The sequence below is a fragment of the Engystomops pustulosus genome, chromosome 2 (genome assembly GCF_040894005.1).
Source record: "Engystomops pustulosus chromosome 2, aEngPut4.maternal, whole genome shotgun sequence".
Classification (NCBI taxonomy): Eukaryota; Metazoa; Chordata; class Amphibia; order Anura; family Leptodactylidae; genus Engystomops; species Engystomops pustulosus.
Genome location: NC_092412.1, coordinates 229,481,085 through 229,498,184, shown reverse-complemented (window position 1 = coordinate 229,498,184; position 17,100 = coordinate 229,481,085). Strand labels below are relative to the sequence as shown.

At 42.9% G+C, this 17,100-nt stretch overlaps 1 protein-coding gene across 3 annotated transcripts in view; it reads right to left on the bottom strand.

Annotated features, from left to right (window-relative positions):
• PIR (pirin) overlaps positions 1-15,144 on the bottom strand; it is a 39,827-nt gene extending 24,683 nt beyond the window's left edge. The window contains exons 1-3 of one of the 3 annotated variants that reach the window (XM_072138453.1): positions 15,037-15,144; positions 10,523-10,670; positions 3,687-3,779 (exon numbers count right to left, since the gene is read on the bottom strand). In XM_072138453.1, the coding sequence (XP_071994554.1) occupies positions 3,687-3,779; positions 10,523-10,636 (207 nt within the window). In that variant the 5' untranslated portion in view covers positions 10,637-10,670; positions 15,037-15,144. Of the gene's footprint in view, positions 1-3,686; positions 3,780-10,522; positions 10,814-14,604; positions 14,760-15,036 lie in introns of those variants that run through there. The other 2 variants (XM_072138451.1, XM_072138452.1) reach the window with 2 other exon arrangements.
• Between the last annotated feature and the right edge of the window lie 1,956 nt (positions 15,145-17,100).

Below are 17,100 nucleotides of genomic sequence, written 5' to 3'. Positions count from 1 at the left end.
CAAATTAATATCAGGGGCTCCAGGGGGTGTCACCGAAACACCTCTGAGCTGCGTGGGTTCAGGCTAGAGCGTGCCCCTCCTGGAGCCCTTCTCCTCCGTCTCCCTGCTCTTTCACTCGCTCCCTTTCCCATTCTATGCTGAATGCTGGATATCTCATCAGCACAGAACCAAAACAAACCACTTACCCAAGATTTCCAGCAGATAGTAGGAGGGGGAGTGAGTGAAGGAGTAGGAAGGTGGGGGAGAAGGGCTCCAGGCTCTTCTACTGGAGCAATGTTCTTAATAAACATATATTTCTAGTAACGCTGAGATCTACACAGCAGTGTTAACAGTTAATCTACCACAAGGGGAAGTACTAGATGTTATATAGGAGCCAATCGTGATTAAATGTGAACATGACAGATCATTTCTATCATTGTTCCTGACATATAAACCATCTCTGCTAATTACTGACTACTACCCACTCACTGTTCAGACCTGCAAGAGGCAGCTACATGTAGAAGCTGCTGGTCAGAGCAAAGATCAGCACAGATCCACAATAACTGTACTGTAATGTAGCAGTTTTTGCTCCGGACGTGGCACACAGGACACTGGGAAACACGACTGCAGCATAGAGTGAACCTGATTAAAAATAACTATTTTTACCGTCTGATATAGTATGGAATGCTTATAATCTAGAAGAGTTTTCAGCATGAAAACAACTTTCAGCAAATAATCGATTGTTGTAATGAAAAGTTATACAATTTTCCAATATACTTTCTGTATCATATCCTCACAGTTTTCACAGATCTCTGCTTGCTGTCTTTCTACAGGAAGCTTCATTGTTTACTTCCTGTGGATAAACACTGGTCTATGGTCATGTGATGTCACACAGATGCAAAGCTTGTTATGGATCCCTGGTTAGGTGATGTCACACAGGTGCATGGCTCATTACAGTAATCAGCGCTTTGATATAATGAGCCTTGCACCTGTGTGACATCACATGACCAGAAATGGGTGTTTATCCACAGGAAGTAAATAATGTAGCTTCCTATAGAATGAAAGCGAGCAGAGATCTCAGAGCCCCTCAGGCTCATTTGCATAATTTAAAAAACCTATTTATATTAAAAAAACAAGGGCATAAGAAGCTGAAAGAAGATGGGATCATGACAGAGGAGGCAAACACCAGCATGTCAGTGTGTTTGGTCAACAATCCTTAAAGGAAACCTACCACTACGGATCTACCTATTAAGTTAGATCCCGTAGTAGGTGCATCTAACAAATGTAAGGATAGCCCTTTTAGGGCAAATCCTTTACTCCCCTCTATCTTTGCTAATCTTTAATCAGGGTAATATGCAAATTGTGCTATATTCAGCGCGCAGCTACAAGGAGCTGAACGCACGCGTCCGCAATGCCGGAGTTCTGCGCATGTGCAGTAGCTCCGGCTTTGGAGCCAAGATCCGGCTCCTTGTAGCTGCGCGCTGAAGATATCTGGGTAGGAGAATCAAAGGGGCTACTGGGACGTGGAGTAGCCGTGTCGTGTAGCCTCAGCTCCAGCTACTCCACGCCCAAGTAGCCTCTTTAGAAAATTTTACCCTGATTTAAGATTAGCAAAGATAGATGGGAATAAAGGATTAACCCTAAATAGAGCTATCCTTACATACTTTAGATGCACCTACTACTGGATCTACCTAGATCCGTAGTGGTAGGTTTCCTTTAATCCTGGTGGTAAATTTCTTTAACCTGTAAACAATAATTACAACAAGTAATCCCAGTTTTCTTTGCACAGTGGATACTGCGATCCTGTAATCTTGAGTGCACTATAAATCTATTTTATTATCATATCACAGTCTCCACACCTGATCTGTCTCCTCTATTTTCTAATCAAATTCCAGCTCACACTATTTTTACCAGATTTTTCTCTAGATAAATTAGGATGGTTACATTTCAATGCTTCCTAACCTTGATTTCTTATAGCAATTGCCTTCTATGTACTGGGACATTTTATACCTGAACTATCAGGAACTACTGATTATTACCCAGTGTTGTGATGTCAGCAATCTGCCAACCAACAGACAACCAGTCGCTGCATCTAAAAATATAATTTCCCCCCTGCGTGCCCTATGTAAACAGATCGAAGAATACAGACTGCATGGAGATAAACAAATTGCGTGCGTAATGATCAGGAAATAACTTTGCTAGGAACGTCACTTTCTATCTCACTGCCTCGATTCCACTTCCACTTTTCCCAGATTCTGCTTCACCCTAGTGCAGTGGTGGCGAACCTATGGCATGGGTGCCAGAGGCGGCACTCAGAGCCCTTTTTGTGGGCACCCGGACCATCGCCCCGGCTATATTTTGATACTAACTTCACTACTTGGGACTGTAGGAAGAGGGAGAATTTGACAGGGTCTAATTATTTTTGGAGGACCTCCCGCTGGCCCCACGATTCTCTGTGTACAGAGGGAAACTGGAAAGAACCTAAAATTATGAAAATCTTCTACTGTATTGCTGTCCTCAGGAGGCCAGTATGATTAAAAGTTGTTGAACAGGGAGAAATAAGTTACTGCTTTAATTTTTGGTTGGGACCTCGCGATAAATAAGGGGGTTTTGAGTTGCAGTTCGGGCACTCGGCCTCTAAAAGGTTCGCCATCACTGCCCTAGTGCTTACAAGTAGCAGAGCTGCTCCCCTAGATGGCACTGTTGTGTTTTTTCTGAAAGCCAATACAATTTTCGTGAGCAATGGAAAATTTTAGTGTCCTCGCCTCTACTGCTCACAGAATGAAGCTGCTTGTTCACTTGGTTTAGAAAATTTGGTTAGAAATGTCATAAAGAGGACCATTCAGATTTATCTTATATCCAGAGTTAGAGTACAAGGGGGGATGACTTCTCGCTATTTCATGTTTTAGGTGGATACATCATGAGGCTTTAAGAAATGTGTGCTGAATAAATATGTTTCATGAAGAATATGAATAGTGGTCTGTTTAGATGACCAGTAATGAACTTTGATCGATTATTATGACTCATAATTGCTGAAGTTATGATTATTATCAATGGTTTATGAGGATAAATAGTAGCTTGCACCTGGCCCTTAACCAAATAATCAACAAGGGACTTTTGGCATATCAATATTACTTCATGATTATTACTTTGTAGAGACGTAGGCAATATGTCGTTTTGTGTCATTATGACCTGCTAATTACTAAATATAGAAGAAGAAACTGACCAATTGCTATGAAATTATCTAATGGTTCTATGACGCTGTCCAATGAATGTAAGCCAGCGAACAAGTAACCACCCTTCTTATGTATGCTTAAAGGAAACCTACCACTGCTCGCATGGTGAAATCATGCGGGCACACCACCCTGTAGGCTATACAATTCTGATTACAGCACATACTTTGGTTAGGCACGGTGATCTTTAGATTTCTATACACTGGAAGTAAACAATTCTTCTCGCTATTTCATAGGAAGTAAACATTTCATGGAAGTAAACATAGAAGCTTTCTATAGCAGGACAGCAAGCAGAGATCTAGACAACCGTGAAGAATAGATACAGAAAGTACATTGGAAAATTGTATAATTTTTCCTTACACAAACCATATCAATTATTTGCTGAAAGTGGACAACCCCTTTAACAATATTTTTGTGACCAAATAAAATATGGATGAAGTGAGTAATAAAATATTTTCTTTCTGTTTTACTTACCGTTTCAAATCCCCTGTGAGGGTGGTCTGGGAATCCCCCTGGTCTGCCCCCTTTAAATTCATCCAACATCAGAAATGGATCCAAATTTCTTAGCTAGAACACAAACAAGATAATTTAATGGAATTTTACTAATCATCCAATACAGAATATTATATGTTAAAATATTTATGGAAACAAATTACGTGTTTGATCAGAAGACTGAAATAGTAATTCTACTGTTTTTAAAACGTGTTGAAATTATTTGTCCCCCTAAAGATAAGTGACTCATGTTGGTAGGGGAGCTAATCTGCTCTGACATAGTGCACCTTTAAGGCCCCTTCTACACTCGCGAGTGTGATGCGATGAACTTGCATCACACTTGTAACGCGTGCTGCTCGAATTGCACGACCTGAACGCTGCAAACCGGAACTGAATTCAGCATGTCAGTTCACTCCCGGTTTGAAGCGTTCGGCTCGTGCGATCCAAGCAGCATGCGTTGTGAGTGTGATGCGAGTTCATCGCATTACACTCGCTAGTGTAGAAGGGGCCTAACATGGGGTGTGCGATACACTTCTGTCGGAATTTTTCCTGTTTATTCTGGTACAAGGTCTGACTGAGAACCGGAACGCGCCCTTCATAGTATCATAGTAAATGTGCCCCTCTATGTTAAAGGTGCACCAAAAAAGTTGGTGGAGCATGAGTATTGTTTCCCATTGAATCATGTTGTCGTGATTGAGGGGGGTCCTAACAGTCGGACTTTTCATATTGTTACCTCCTAACCTATGACAGTTTAAATATTTTCAGATAGTATTCTGCTTGAAAAATTAACCATCAATGCATAGAATGAAGATTGTGGTAAATGGGCAACAAGATTTGCAACAGAAAATTTGTTACAAATCTTGAATTTGCAAATTCTACTGCAGATTAAGGCTACATTCACACGATGTATGCCCACCATACCATAGTATGGTGGGCATACATCAGCGCCGGGGAGAGGAGGAGAGGGAGAGCACTGCTCACCCCCGCCCCTCTCCATAGGAATTCACAGTGCACGGCGCCGTATTCCGTAGAAAGATAGGACATGTCCTATCTTTCTACAGGCTACGGAACGGTACGGTGCCACACCTTACTGCTCCCGTACGGCCCGTACTGCTCCCGCACCAAACTGCTCCCTTAAGGCCATAGAAGTCTATGGGGGACGTATATCGGCCGTAAATATATACGTCCCCCAGACGTTCGTGTGAATATAGCCTACTGCTGCATTCACAAGACTGTAAGAAAACAGCCGTATGCTACCTGTACTGTTTTTTTTTCACGGGTTACATACAGCCGCATTCACTTATATTGCCGTTGTTAACACTGTACCGTATACTAGCCATATAAAAATATAGAGCATGTCCTATTTTCTCCCGTATTTCAGTTCCGTATGCCCTAGAACTCTATGGGGACGTATAAAATACGGGTTACATATGTGCTGCATACGGATGAAAACCGTCACGTATGTACAGTCCAGGGGTGTAACTACAGTGGTAGCAGCCGCTATGGGGCCCGCAGTGTCAAGGGGCCCCATCATCTGACTTGACATACTAAAGAGTGGAGGATGTGCATGATTATATACATATTATGCTGCAAACTGTACAGCATAATATGTATATAACATATATGTGATGTATAGATGCGGTATTTGTCAAGTGTATTTGCTGTATGTGTATACAGTGTATGGTGTCTGTATATACTGTATGCGTATATGTGTATAGATGCTGAATGTTTGTATATGGCACTATATTAGTGTGTATATTCTCTATATGTGTGCTTGAGTGTATAAAGTGCAATTGTAACTTGCAGGTGTTAGTATCCAAATATGTATATTTTTAAGTGGGAAGGGGGGCCCCATGGAGAAGCCTGCTGTGGGGATCCGCTTCTTCTAGTTACACCACTGGTACAGTCTCATACAGCGTGGAAATATGGGACAGGAGGAAACACACGTACGTGTGAATGCAGCCTTACATGTAGCCCAACACCGTGCTGCCATCCTGCTTTCTAACTCCACTCAACTCAATGGAGTTTTTAGGTAATTTTTTGTACAAGGGGGAAACTCTAAAAATAACCCCCCTACCATTGCCCCTTCAGAGGTCATTAAAGGGCACCTACCACAACAAATCTACCTATAAAGGTAGATCGGGTGGTAGGTGGATCAATGGGACATGAGGATAGCCCTTTTAAGGGCTAATCCTCACGTTCCCGCAATTTTTTGGTAACTTTTATCAATAGTTTATGCTAATTTTCTTATGCGGCTACTGGGGCGTGGAGTAGCCGCATCTGAGGTTACACGAGGTGGCTACTCCACGCCCCAGTAGCCTATTTTCTCCTCCTACTCACCATCTTCGGCGCGCAGCTGCTTGTAGCTGCACGCCCTCGTCCGATGATCCGGCAGTCTGCGCATGCGCAGAACAGCAGGCCCGCGCCTGTGCAGCCCCGGCTTCGGAGCAGTGACCGCGCAGCCGCGGGCCTGCTGTTCTGCACATGCGCAGAATGCCGGATCGCAGGACGAGGGCTGCTCGTAGCTGCGCGCCGAAGATGGTGAGTAGGAGGAGAAAATAGGCTACTGGGGCGTGGAGTAGCCGCCTCGTGTAACCTCAGATGCGGCTACTCCACGCCCCAGTAGCTGCATAAGAAAATTAGCATAAACGATTGATAAAAGTTACCAAAAAAATTGCGGGGACGTGAGGATTAGCCCTTAAAAGGGCTATCCTCACATCCCATTGATCCACCTACCACCCGATCTACCTTTATAGGTAGATTTGTGGTGGTAGGTTTCCTTTAAAATACCATATTTTTTGGACTGTAAGACCTGCGTCTTATAGACCGCTGTAATGGAGATCGGGTGATGCCCTGATATAGAGCTGCACCCAATCTCCCAGAAAGGAGAGGCTCTGCACTACTCTCTCCCTCTGCCTACAGGTACAGGACCTGCAGTGATGTCCGAATCATGTGACTGATCACATGCTTCTTACATCACCACAGGTCTCATACTGCCATGCTGTGCTAGGACAGGATAAGAAGGGGAAGAGAGTTAGTATGTGTGTGTGTGTGTGTGTGTGTGTGTGTGTAGGATGGGGGGGGGGGGAGAGTTGTATGAATAATGCAGAGCTGTGTGTGTATCTGTATGAATGATGCAGAGCTGTGTGTGTAAATGTATAGATATAGCAGAGCTGTGCATGTGAATTTATAGATGTAGCAGAGCTCTGTGTGTAAATGTATGGATGATGCAGAGCTGTGTGTGTAACTGTATGGATGATGCAGAGCTGTGTGTGTAACTGTATGGATGATGCAGAGCTGTGTGTATAACTGTAACCGTAACTGAAGGTGACTGCTGAGTTTATATTTTTATGTACTGGGACAGTGGTTGATTCACGGCAACCTTCACCGGTGGTGGCAAGAACAGTCCTGCTCTCGATTACTATCATACTAATACTGCTGTATACATTTCTCAGTGTCAGCAGTATGATGTACATTCCCTAACAATCCTATATAAGGCAAGGCACACCAGCAGGGTATATTCCCAAATGGCAAATGTGTTGCAAAAACGTTGCAGCTACAGGTATTTTTCCATATACAACAATAGCTCTTTTCTCTCCCTAATGTTGGCTTCTGATCTCCTTCCATTCCTGCTCCGATGTTGTTGATTTATTCAATCTCCGTCTATATACTTGCCAGTTGCCGCGCCCCAGCTTGATCTCTCTAGAATCAACAAACTATTGTAGGCGAATTTGGCAGGAGGACCAATAACTCCATCACAATTAACCATAACAGTTGTTCTTGTTGAATCTTATTGTGAACATAACATGAGGAACGTTCCAGAACATGAATCATTCGGCTTGTTTTTATTCCTGTGCGTCCTCTACCCCCCCCCCCCCCTCTCGCTGAATAGAAATACATTGACTACAGACATTTCTTCTTTATGTTCTATATGGTTATGCTATGGGTGCACTGTATGTGAGTAACATATGGCAGAGAGGGGTGACAACCATCTAATGCAAGGGCAGAATTATTTTAAACAAATTATACCAGTTTTATAGTCAGGTAATAAGCTGGCATGGGTGCACCTTGTGTGCCCGACACACACCAACAACAATAACTTCTGAACTTTCCTGCAAAACCTGAAAGCCGGGTGTTGTCTCTCAGCTAACACTTTCTCCACCAACGCACAGTAGGAAGTATTCTTGTTAATCTAATAGTTCTATTAGTAAAATTAGGTTATAATAATAAATCGTTATTTATACAACGCCATCATATTACGCCGCTGTAAAGCAGGCTCTGGGAATGGACAAATGACATAGATACAAACAGTGGACTAAACCCCCATCCCAGCTGTTCCTGCCTACTTTCCTTGCTTACCCTAAGTGTCAATGGACAACTAGCCAATGGCCAAAGTTACCCCTCAGCTCCCTCATTCGTGAAACACAGTGGGGGTCATTTACTAAGGGCCCGATTCGTGTTTTCCTGACGCGTGACCCCAATATTTCCGATTTGCGCCGATTTTTCCTGAATTGCCCCAGGATTTTGGCGCACGCGATCGGATTGTGGCGCATCGGCGCCGGCATGCACGCGACGGAAATCTGGGGGCGTGGCCGTGAAAAAACCTGACGGATTCGGAAAAAACGCCGCAAAGTGTCGCTCGACGCGCGCTTACCTGCACCCAGGATGGTTTGGTGAACTTCAGCGCAGCAGCGACACCTGGTGGAGGTCGGAGGAACTGCCTTAGTGAATCCCGGTTGGACCCGAATCCACCACAGAGAACGAGCCGCTGGATCCCGAATGGACCGGGTAAGCAAATCTGCCCCAGTGACTCGGCTGAAGAGAAAACTAGTGACTTGGTGAGGCTGATGGCAAGGTGGCAGCTACTTTTTAAAAATGTATTTATTAAAGTATTATAATAATGTCCATTTCTCACTATTTGAAGGAGTGGGAAATTGCTGAGTACAGCACTTAGCAATCTGCAGAACAGGATAGTGAGAACAGGACTCCCATTCTCGTGATTGTTCGGGGTCCCAGCAGCTGGACCACACTGATTAGTTTGTTATCCTCAAACTAGGGGATAAAAATAAAACTTGATGCAACCCCTTTAAGGAAAAAAATCCTTTCTAACCTGATCAGTGTCCTATTCCAATCGTGTTCACTATAAAGTTATATTTTATACATTTAAGAACAGCATCAAAGTCCCTTTCAAACAATGCATCAAACATCACAAATCTTCATAGTCTCACTACTATGATGGCAAAACCTTTCCTCATCATCATTAACTCCTTAAGGACGCAGGGTTTTTCCGCTCATTTCTCGCTCTCCAACTTCAAAAATCCATAACTTTTTCATTTTTACATGTACAGACCTGTGTGAGGGCTTATTTTGTGGGTAACAAATTTTACTTTCCCGAAATGTTATTTATTTTAACATGCCATGTACTGCGAAGCTGAAAAAAAAATCCAAATGTGGAAAAATTGAAAAAAAAAACGCACGTGTCACGTTCTTGTGGGCTCAGTTTTTTCAACTTTGACTTTGCACTCAAAATAACACCTCAGCTTTATTCTTTGGTTCGGTGCGATCGCGGTGATACCAAATTTATCCAGGTTTTATTGTGTTTTAATACATTTTCAAAAATTAAACAAATGTGTACAAAAAAGAAAAAAAAAATTTTGCCATCTTCTGACGCTAATAACTTTTTCATACTTTGGCGCACGGAGATGTGTGAGGGGTCATTTTTTGCGAAATGAGGCAACTTTTCATTGCTACCATTTTGAGGTCTGTGCGACATTTTTTATGTGATGTAAAAAGGTGTAAAAGTCGCATTTCAGACATTTGGGCGCCATTTCCCGCCTCGGAGGTCACCGCCGTCCGTAACCGTTTTTATATTTTGATAGATCGGGCATTTTGGGACGCGGCGATACCTAATATGTTTGTGATTTTTACTGTTTATTATGTTTTATATCCGTTCTAGGGAAAGGGGGGTGATTTGAATTTTTAATATTTTATTAATTTTTTTTATTTTTTAAACTTTTTTTTTCTTTTTTTTCCCACTATTTCTTAGACCATCTAGGGTACATTAACCCTAGATGGTCAGATCGCTCCTACCATATACTGCAATACTTCTGTATCGAAATATATGGCATTTTTGCAGGTCATTCATTACAATGAGCCACTGGCTCATTGTAACGAATCTCCAGAAGCCATGTAGCCTCATGTCAAAAGAAGACCCGAGGCTACCATGGCAACCGATCGCCGCCCCCCGATGACGTTCGGGGGCGTGGCGATCGCAAAAAAGATGGCGGCGCCCGCGCGCGGCCGTCTTTTAAACGCCGCCGGCGACTTTGTCAGTGGCAGTGACAGGGTTAATAGCCGCGATCAGTGCAAGCACCGACCGCGGTTATTAGCGGTGGGGGTTTTCTGCAAAATGCAAAAACCCCCACCTTTGTATGAAGAGGACTCAGCCCGTGAGCCCTCTTCATACACTCCTTATACCTCTGCGCCGTAGAGCTACGGCACAGAGCGTTAAGGGGCCACAATAATAGATCTGTGTAATCAGTGCCGGCTCCAGCACTGGGCATACACTGGCAAGTGCCGGGGCCAAGAGCTGCTAGGGGGCCCCACATAAGTCTGTACATAAGGAATCCATGGGGGTGAGGGGCTTTATATAAAATAACCATGAGGGGATTGCTTGGGATGATAAACTAGGGAATATTTTAGGGAACAGGAGACTGTTTTAGTTTCTGAATTGCAGAAGGGGCCCACTGAGGCTCTGTCACCCAGGGGCCTATTGAAACTTGGAGCCGGCCCTGTGGATTATGAAACCCATTGCCTACCTCAGGTCTGCCGATGCTCCTGCGGACACGTGCACCGACTCCCTCTGACTGCTCAACACTGAGGACGACTTTTGTTACTTTCCTGCCGGCCATTCTTGCAAGCTGGGACAGCATACACGGGTCAGAATCCGGTCCTGGATGCTGCGATCTGTAACATGCACCAAAAGGTTCAGCAGGAGGATTCGGTGTCTGGTCACCAAGAACTGAACACACTAACAGAAAGCACAGAGCTCTAGCACACATGAGAGGATAGCACAGGATATCCCAAGATCCTCGATTTGTTTTTCTTAACTAAATGGAAAAAAAAATGTAAAAATAACATTAAGAGGAAATAAGACTTTCCAAGAGGGATCTGCGGTGTGATGCCAGGTCTAAATTTAAAGGGGAATTTTTTTTTGCAAATTTATTTTAGTTCTATTTTCAAAGAAACACAAGACAAAATGCAAATAGGCAGAACATAGAGAAAATGTACAGGAGTGTTGTAGAAACGGGAAGGGAGGGGGAGGGTATGATGCTGCAACCGTACACTCCACTGTTTTACATATACAATTTGTCAATTTTGACTATTTCACATCTACTGCTACATGTCAGGAGAGTGTGCCAAAACAAGGGCAGATACAAGCAAATGTCAAAATCGGCCGTGTGCCATCCATTTTTTGAACAGAAAGTACATGGCTTCACTAGATGCAATACTTTTTTTTAATGTAGCAGTAGGCTATTATTTTCAAAATTCAGTAGTAAGTGGAGCATGTCCTAGTCAGAATAATTTTTCAATGATAACTTGTAGAAAATTTAAAATGATCCGTGGAAGAACAGATGCCAGACTGATGAAAATTAGCTATGAAAAACACATGATAATGTCTGTTTTTTACTGGGAAGTAAGAGTTCGAGACTTTGCCAATGAAGGCCGCCTTGCAAGCACGTGGAGACTTACAGCCATTGATGCTCCACTTGGAGATTTTGGGAAATATGCAAAAAGGTCTTCCAGGATGGGATAAGGAAACCATAACCTAGTTCCCAGTACTGATGAGATCCAGAGACATTGAAACAGTGCTGTCTACAGTTGGGAATCAGTTCCTTTTGGAATAGATGTACTAGTTTGGATTTGAAGGAAACCTACCACCATGGATCTACCTATTAAGTGATGGGATTAAGGCCCCTTTCACACTTGCGTTTTTCACACGCGTTTTCTGCGCGTGCTTTTGACGTGCAGAACTTGCATTGCACTCTGACCCATTGTAATCAATGGGTCTTTTAAGACTTGCATTTTTTTTTCACGCACACACGCACGTTTTTTTTAACGCGCGTTTAAATCTCATCAGGCTCTACTTTTGCAAGTCACGCGCGTGAAAAACCCACCATACAAGTCTATGGAGACGCATCAAAAACGCATTGTACTCTGAGACACTTGCAAGTCCAATGCAAGTGCAATGCGTTTTTCATGCATGAATTGCCATAGAAAAGATAGAGCTCAGTCCTGAGTCCATTTCATGCGCATTTTCTTCGCGTGAAAAACGCATTGAAATTGCATTGAAAACGCGCGTGAAAAACTGAGACACTGAACAAACACTGACTGAAAACTGATTGCACTCTGATGCAAAATGTGCGTTTTTCACTGATCAAACCCTGATCGCTCCCTGATCAAACTCTGACGTTATCTGCAACGCAAGTGTGGAAGGGGCCTAAGTCTCAGTGATGGGACCCACACAGATCAAGAGAATGGATCCGTCATTGCACTCTATGTGCAACCAGCTTCTCCGGTCATCTTGGGGAGCCATGAGGGGTCCAAATGGGGTACATCGGACCCCAGTTCTCATGATCTATGAGGGTCCCACCACTGAGACCCCAACCAATCAGCAAGTTAAGCCTTATCCATAGGACAGTAGAGCCATGTCCCTACAGAAACTCACAGCATCATAAATCGCAAAATAGTTCGGACCAGATGAAGTACATGTAGGCTGGAAAATGCATGTGGTGCTTCTTAACCCAAATATAAGGGACTGAATGGGTCCAAAAAGTAGTACATAGATGCTCATGCATTTACCGTACATGGGGCACAGAATATCTAAAAACACTGAAACCCAACTAGCTATAAAAGCCACTAACAGAATTATTGTAGCTCTGGATCTCCCTAAAAGTTCATAGATACAATAATATCTGCTAAAATCAAATTCTTAACCCACCAGTAGCGCAGTGATGGGGTGCTGATTAGTTGCCAAGTCCCCCAGGCCTAGCATAGCTATATACACATAAAGCTGGACCAGCTGAAGGTTTGTCTGTCTTGGTATTACTGACTACTATAAAGCCACAATGCTTTGGCTTTTGTGTAGTAATATACTAGTTATATACTAATCCATATTATGTAAAAGAATAAAGATCAACAGTTGGAATACTAAAGTCTCCTTAGGCTGCGTTCCCACATTCAGGTTTTCTGATGCTGTTCTTGAAGCTGAAAGCAGGTGTGGATTTAATGGGTGGGGATATATAATTAAGAGGTGCAACTCCTCCTCTCCTACATCAGAAAACCAGAATGTAGAAAAAAAATTGCAGTCAATAATCAATAACAAGTTTATTATCAGAAACCTGAAATAGGTTAATTAACAGAAACCAAGCCAATATACTGACGCAGAAATGGACAGTCATGGCTTCCCACTATTCAAAGACATAGAAACAACCTTTTTTCATAGATTATACAGGCGGTCCCCTACTTAAGGACACCCGACTTACAGACAACCCATAGTTACAGACGGACCCCTCTGCCATGTGTGACCTCTGGTGAAGCTCTCTGGATGCTTTACTATAGTCCCAGACTGCAATGATCAGCTGTAAGATGTCTGTAATGAAGCTTTATTGATAATTCTTGGTCCAATTACACCAAAAATTTTGAAACTCCAATTGTCACTGGGGCAAAAGAAAAAAAATTGTCTAAAACTTCCATTATAAAATATACAGTTTCGACTTACATACAAATTCAACTTAAGAACAAACCTCCAGACCCTATCTTGTATGTAACCCGGGGACTGCCTGTAACAGATAAAGTTATGCGATATACAAAATACCGTAAGTCGCAATAAAAACATGCACTCACAAAAATAAACAAATCTGGTACATATATATATATATATATATATATACAGGCAGTCCCCGGGTTACGTACAAGATAGGGTCCGGAGCTTTGTTCTTAAGTTGAATTTGTATGTAAGTCGAAACTGTATATTTTATAATTGTCGATCTAAAATAAAAAACTTTTTGGCCCCAGTGACAATTGGAGTTTAAACATTTTTTGCTGTAATAGGACCAAGGATTATCAATAAATCTTCATTACAGACACCTTACAGCTGATCATTGCACCCTAGGACTATAGTAAAGCATCTACAGAGCTTCAACAGAGGTCAGAGGGGTCTGTCTGTAACTATGGGTTGTCTGTAAGTCAGGTGTCCTTAAGTAGGGGACCGCCTGTATATATATATATATATATACACACACACACGGTATATGGAACAGTGTATATAGTAGTCTCACACACTACTAAAATCAGTTAGGTCAAAATGTATTATGAATATATATTTGTACAGGCGGCCCCCTACTTAAGGACACCTGACTTACAGACAACCCCTAGTTAAAGACGGACCCATCTGCCCACTGTACAATTATAAAATATACAATTTTGACTTACATACAAATTCAAGTTAAGAACAAACCTGCGGAACCTATCCTGTACGTAACCCGGGGACCGCCTTATATGATGTTCCTAATACATGAGCCATAATTTGTATTCAATACATGGAGAGCGTCTACACTCTACAGACTCCAGACAACTCTGTTATCTACAAAGTGCAAAATGACAACGGTAGAAATAAAATATCCATGAATTAAGCACCTGCAGATTTACCCATTAAACAACCCAATCTATTGCTAGGGGCCCTGTGGATCAGAGGGGCCCCACAATAATAACAATAGAGTTTAGAACAAGGAGCAATTCACAGATGCATTAGGTGGACCCAACAAATCTACTCTAATCCGCCCCCTCTGTGAAGTATGGAGAGTCATGGAAGATCTGGAGATCCTGCTCTCCAACCTACCTGCTGCTCTTTCTCCAGGGACAGCCTGTACACAATGGGTGCGCGGAGGATGCGGAGCGTCCTATATAGGCTGTGGGAACTTGCTCACTATGATTCAGCAGAAATTCTGCACAGTAGTGAGCGTGTCAGCAGATCACACATAGCACTAGCCTGTCCCTGCTGGAGGATTATAGGCAGTGAGTGACACATCATACAGGGGGTCATGTTAGGATAACCCACAAAGCCGCCCTAATACTGAAAGTGAAACCCCTACCGGAATAGTTAAAAATAGAATTGATTTCATTTACATTCAGAAAAAAAAATCCTGGCATGGAAAGAGTTAAAGGAACATTCTATCAAAGACTCCGTCCTGTCACATTCCGCAGGGTTCTAGATTTTTAACACTTTCCTTTCCAAATTGCTCAGTGCTTCTGAGAAGGTCACACACAATACCTGTGATGTCATCCTGCTGAGCAGCTGATGGAGTATATAAACAATGGGAAGACCCTCCCGAAAACACAGGAAGTCCCTCCTCTCTCTGAGTGACAGTCAGGGGGACCATTCAGAGAGAGATGTAGAATCACTATAGTAACCAAGTGTGTAAACACAGAACTGAAACATATGGCAACTGGAAGATTTGCTTCTTTGATACAGTTTTTAACCCCTTATCACTGGCACTAGTTTTCAGCTCAATGACCAGACTTGATTTTTCGAATCTAACATGTATCACGATATCACTTCGGAACGCTTTAACATATCCCAGTGATTTTGAGACTGTTTTCCCGTGACACACTGTACTTCATGTTAGTTGTAAAATTTAAGTGATAAGTTTTGCGTTTCGTTAAAACTAAAATTTGGCAAAAGTGTGGAAAATTTCCATTTTCGAAATTTTGAAATGTCCTGCTTTCAAGAGAGGAAATAAAACTACCCAAAAAGCTTGATAATTAACATTTACGGAATGTCTGCTTTATGTTGGGATGATATTTTGGGGCAGATTTACTTACCCGGTCCAGTCGCGATCCAGCGACGCGTTCTCTGACGCTGATTCGGGTTCTGCCGGGATTCACTAAGGTCGTGCGCCCAATGTCCACTAGGTGTCTCTGCTGCGCTGAAGTCCGTCGGAGTTCACCTTTTCCGTCTCGGTGTATGTGAGTGCTATTCTTGTAACACAATTTTTTTTTTTTATTCCGCGGTTTTTCGGAATCCGTCTGGTTTTTTGACGGCCACGCCCCCCGATTTCTGTCGCGTGAAAGCCGGCACCGATGCGCCACAATCTGATCGCATGTGCCAAAATCCCGGGGCTATTCGGCGCAAATCGGAAAAATTCGAGAAACCCAACGAAAATGCACGATTCGAGCCCTTAGTAAATGAGCCCCTTTATGTGTCCTCACGTTTTTCTAGGATGTTATGAGGCGCAGAACTTTAGGTGCAATTTTTCTCATTTTCATGAAGATCACCAAAACTCACATTTTGAGGGACAACTCAGCTTCTAAATGACTTTGAAAGGCCTAAACAATAGTAAAATCCCATAAATTACCCCACTATAAAAAGTTCACCCCTCATCGTATGTAAAACAACTTCTATTGAGTCTATTAACCCTTTAAGTGTTTCACATGGGTTTAAACAATATGAACCTGCGATTTAGAAACTTTAGAATTTTGGGGAAAAATACATTAATTTAAGGCCTAAACTGACGTCTGTACTGGCCGGGCATAGAATGGAAGCAGCGCCATTCACAGCAGATTTGTATTGTCACAATGTGGGGTGAGAAACACTTCATTTTCGGGGTCTATAGCTTATTCATGAGATTTTATTAACTATTTAAAGGGGGGCACAAACAAAATCATACATTTTTATTTTGGATTTTTAGCACTTTTTCCCCCGCTGCTGATCATAATGTAAAAATAATATTATATCTTTATATCTCTGGTTCACTACGATTGTGGTGATACCTCATTTATATAGTTTTTCTTATCTTTGCTCAATTTTACTGAGCAAAACCAATATTCAGTGGCGTACCAACCGCGGTCGCAGCGGTCGCCATTGAGACCGGGCCCATCGGACGGGGGGGGGCCCGGGCGTCTCAATGGCGACCGTGGTCGGTACGTCAATGGCAGTCGGGCAGGGGCCTCCATCCGGACAGGAAGCTCCTGCCCGTCACTAATAAGTGCTCCATGCGGTCAGAAGCGGCCGCTCGAGCACTATAACTGGAGCGATGTGGCCGGAAGACAACCCCGGCGCACATCGCTCCATGAACTAGGATGCGCGGCCGCGTGATGACGTCATCACGCGGCCGCGCACCCCTTCCTGTCTGGCCTCGGATGGAAGAAAGAAGACGCGGGACCCGCTACCGGAGGTGAGTACAGAGGTTTTTTTTTTATCTGAGGTAAAAGGGGCTTATTGTATAAAATCATTTATTTGATGTGCTAATTAATTGTGGGGGGGGGCAGAATATTTAATAATTCATTGTGGGGGGGCAGAATATTTAATAATTCATTGTGGGGGGGCAGAATATTT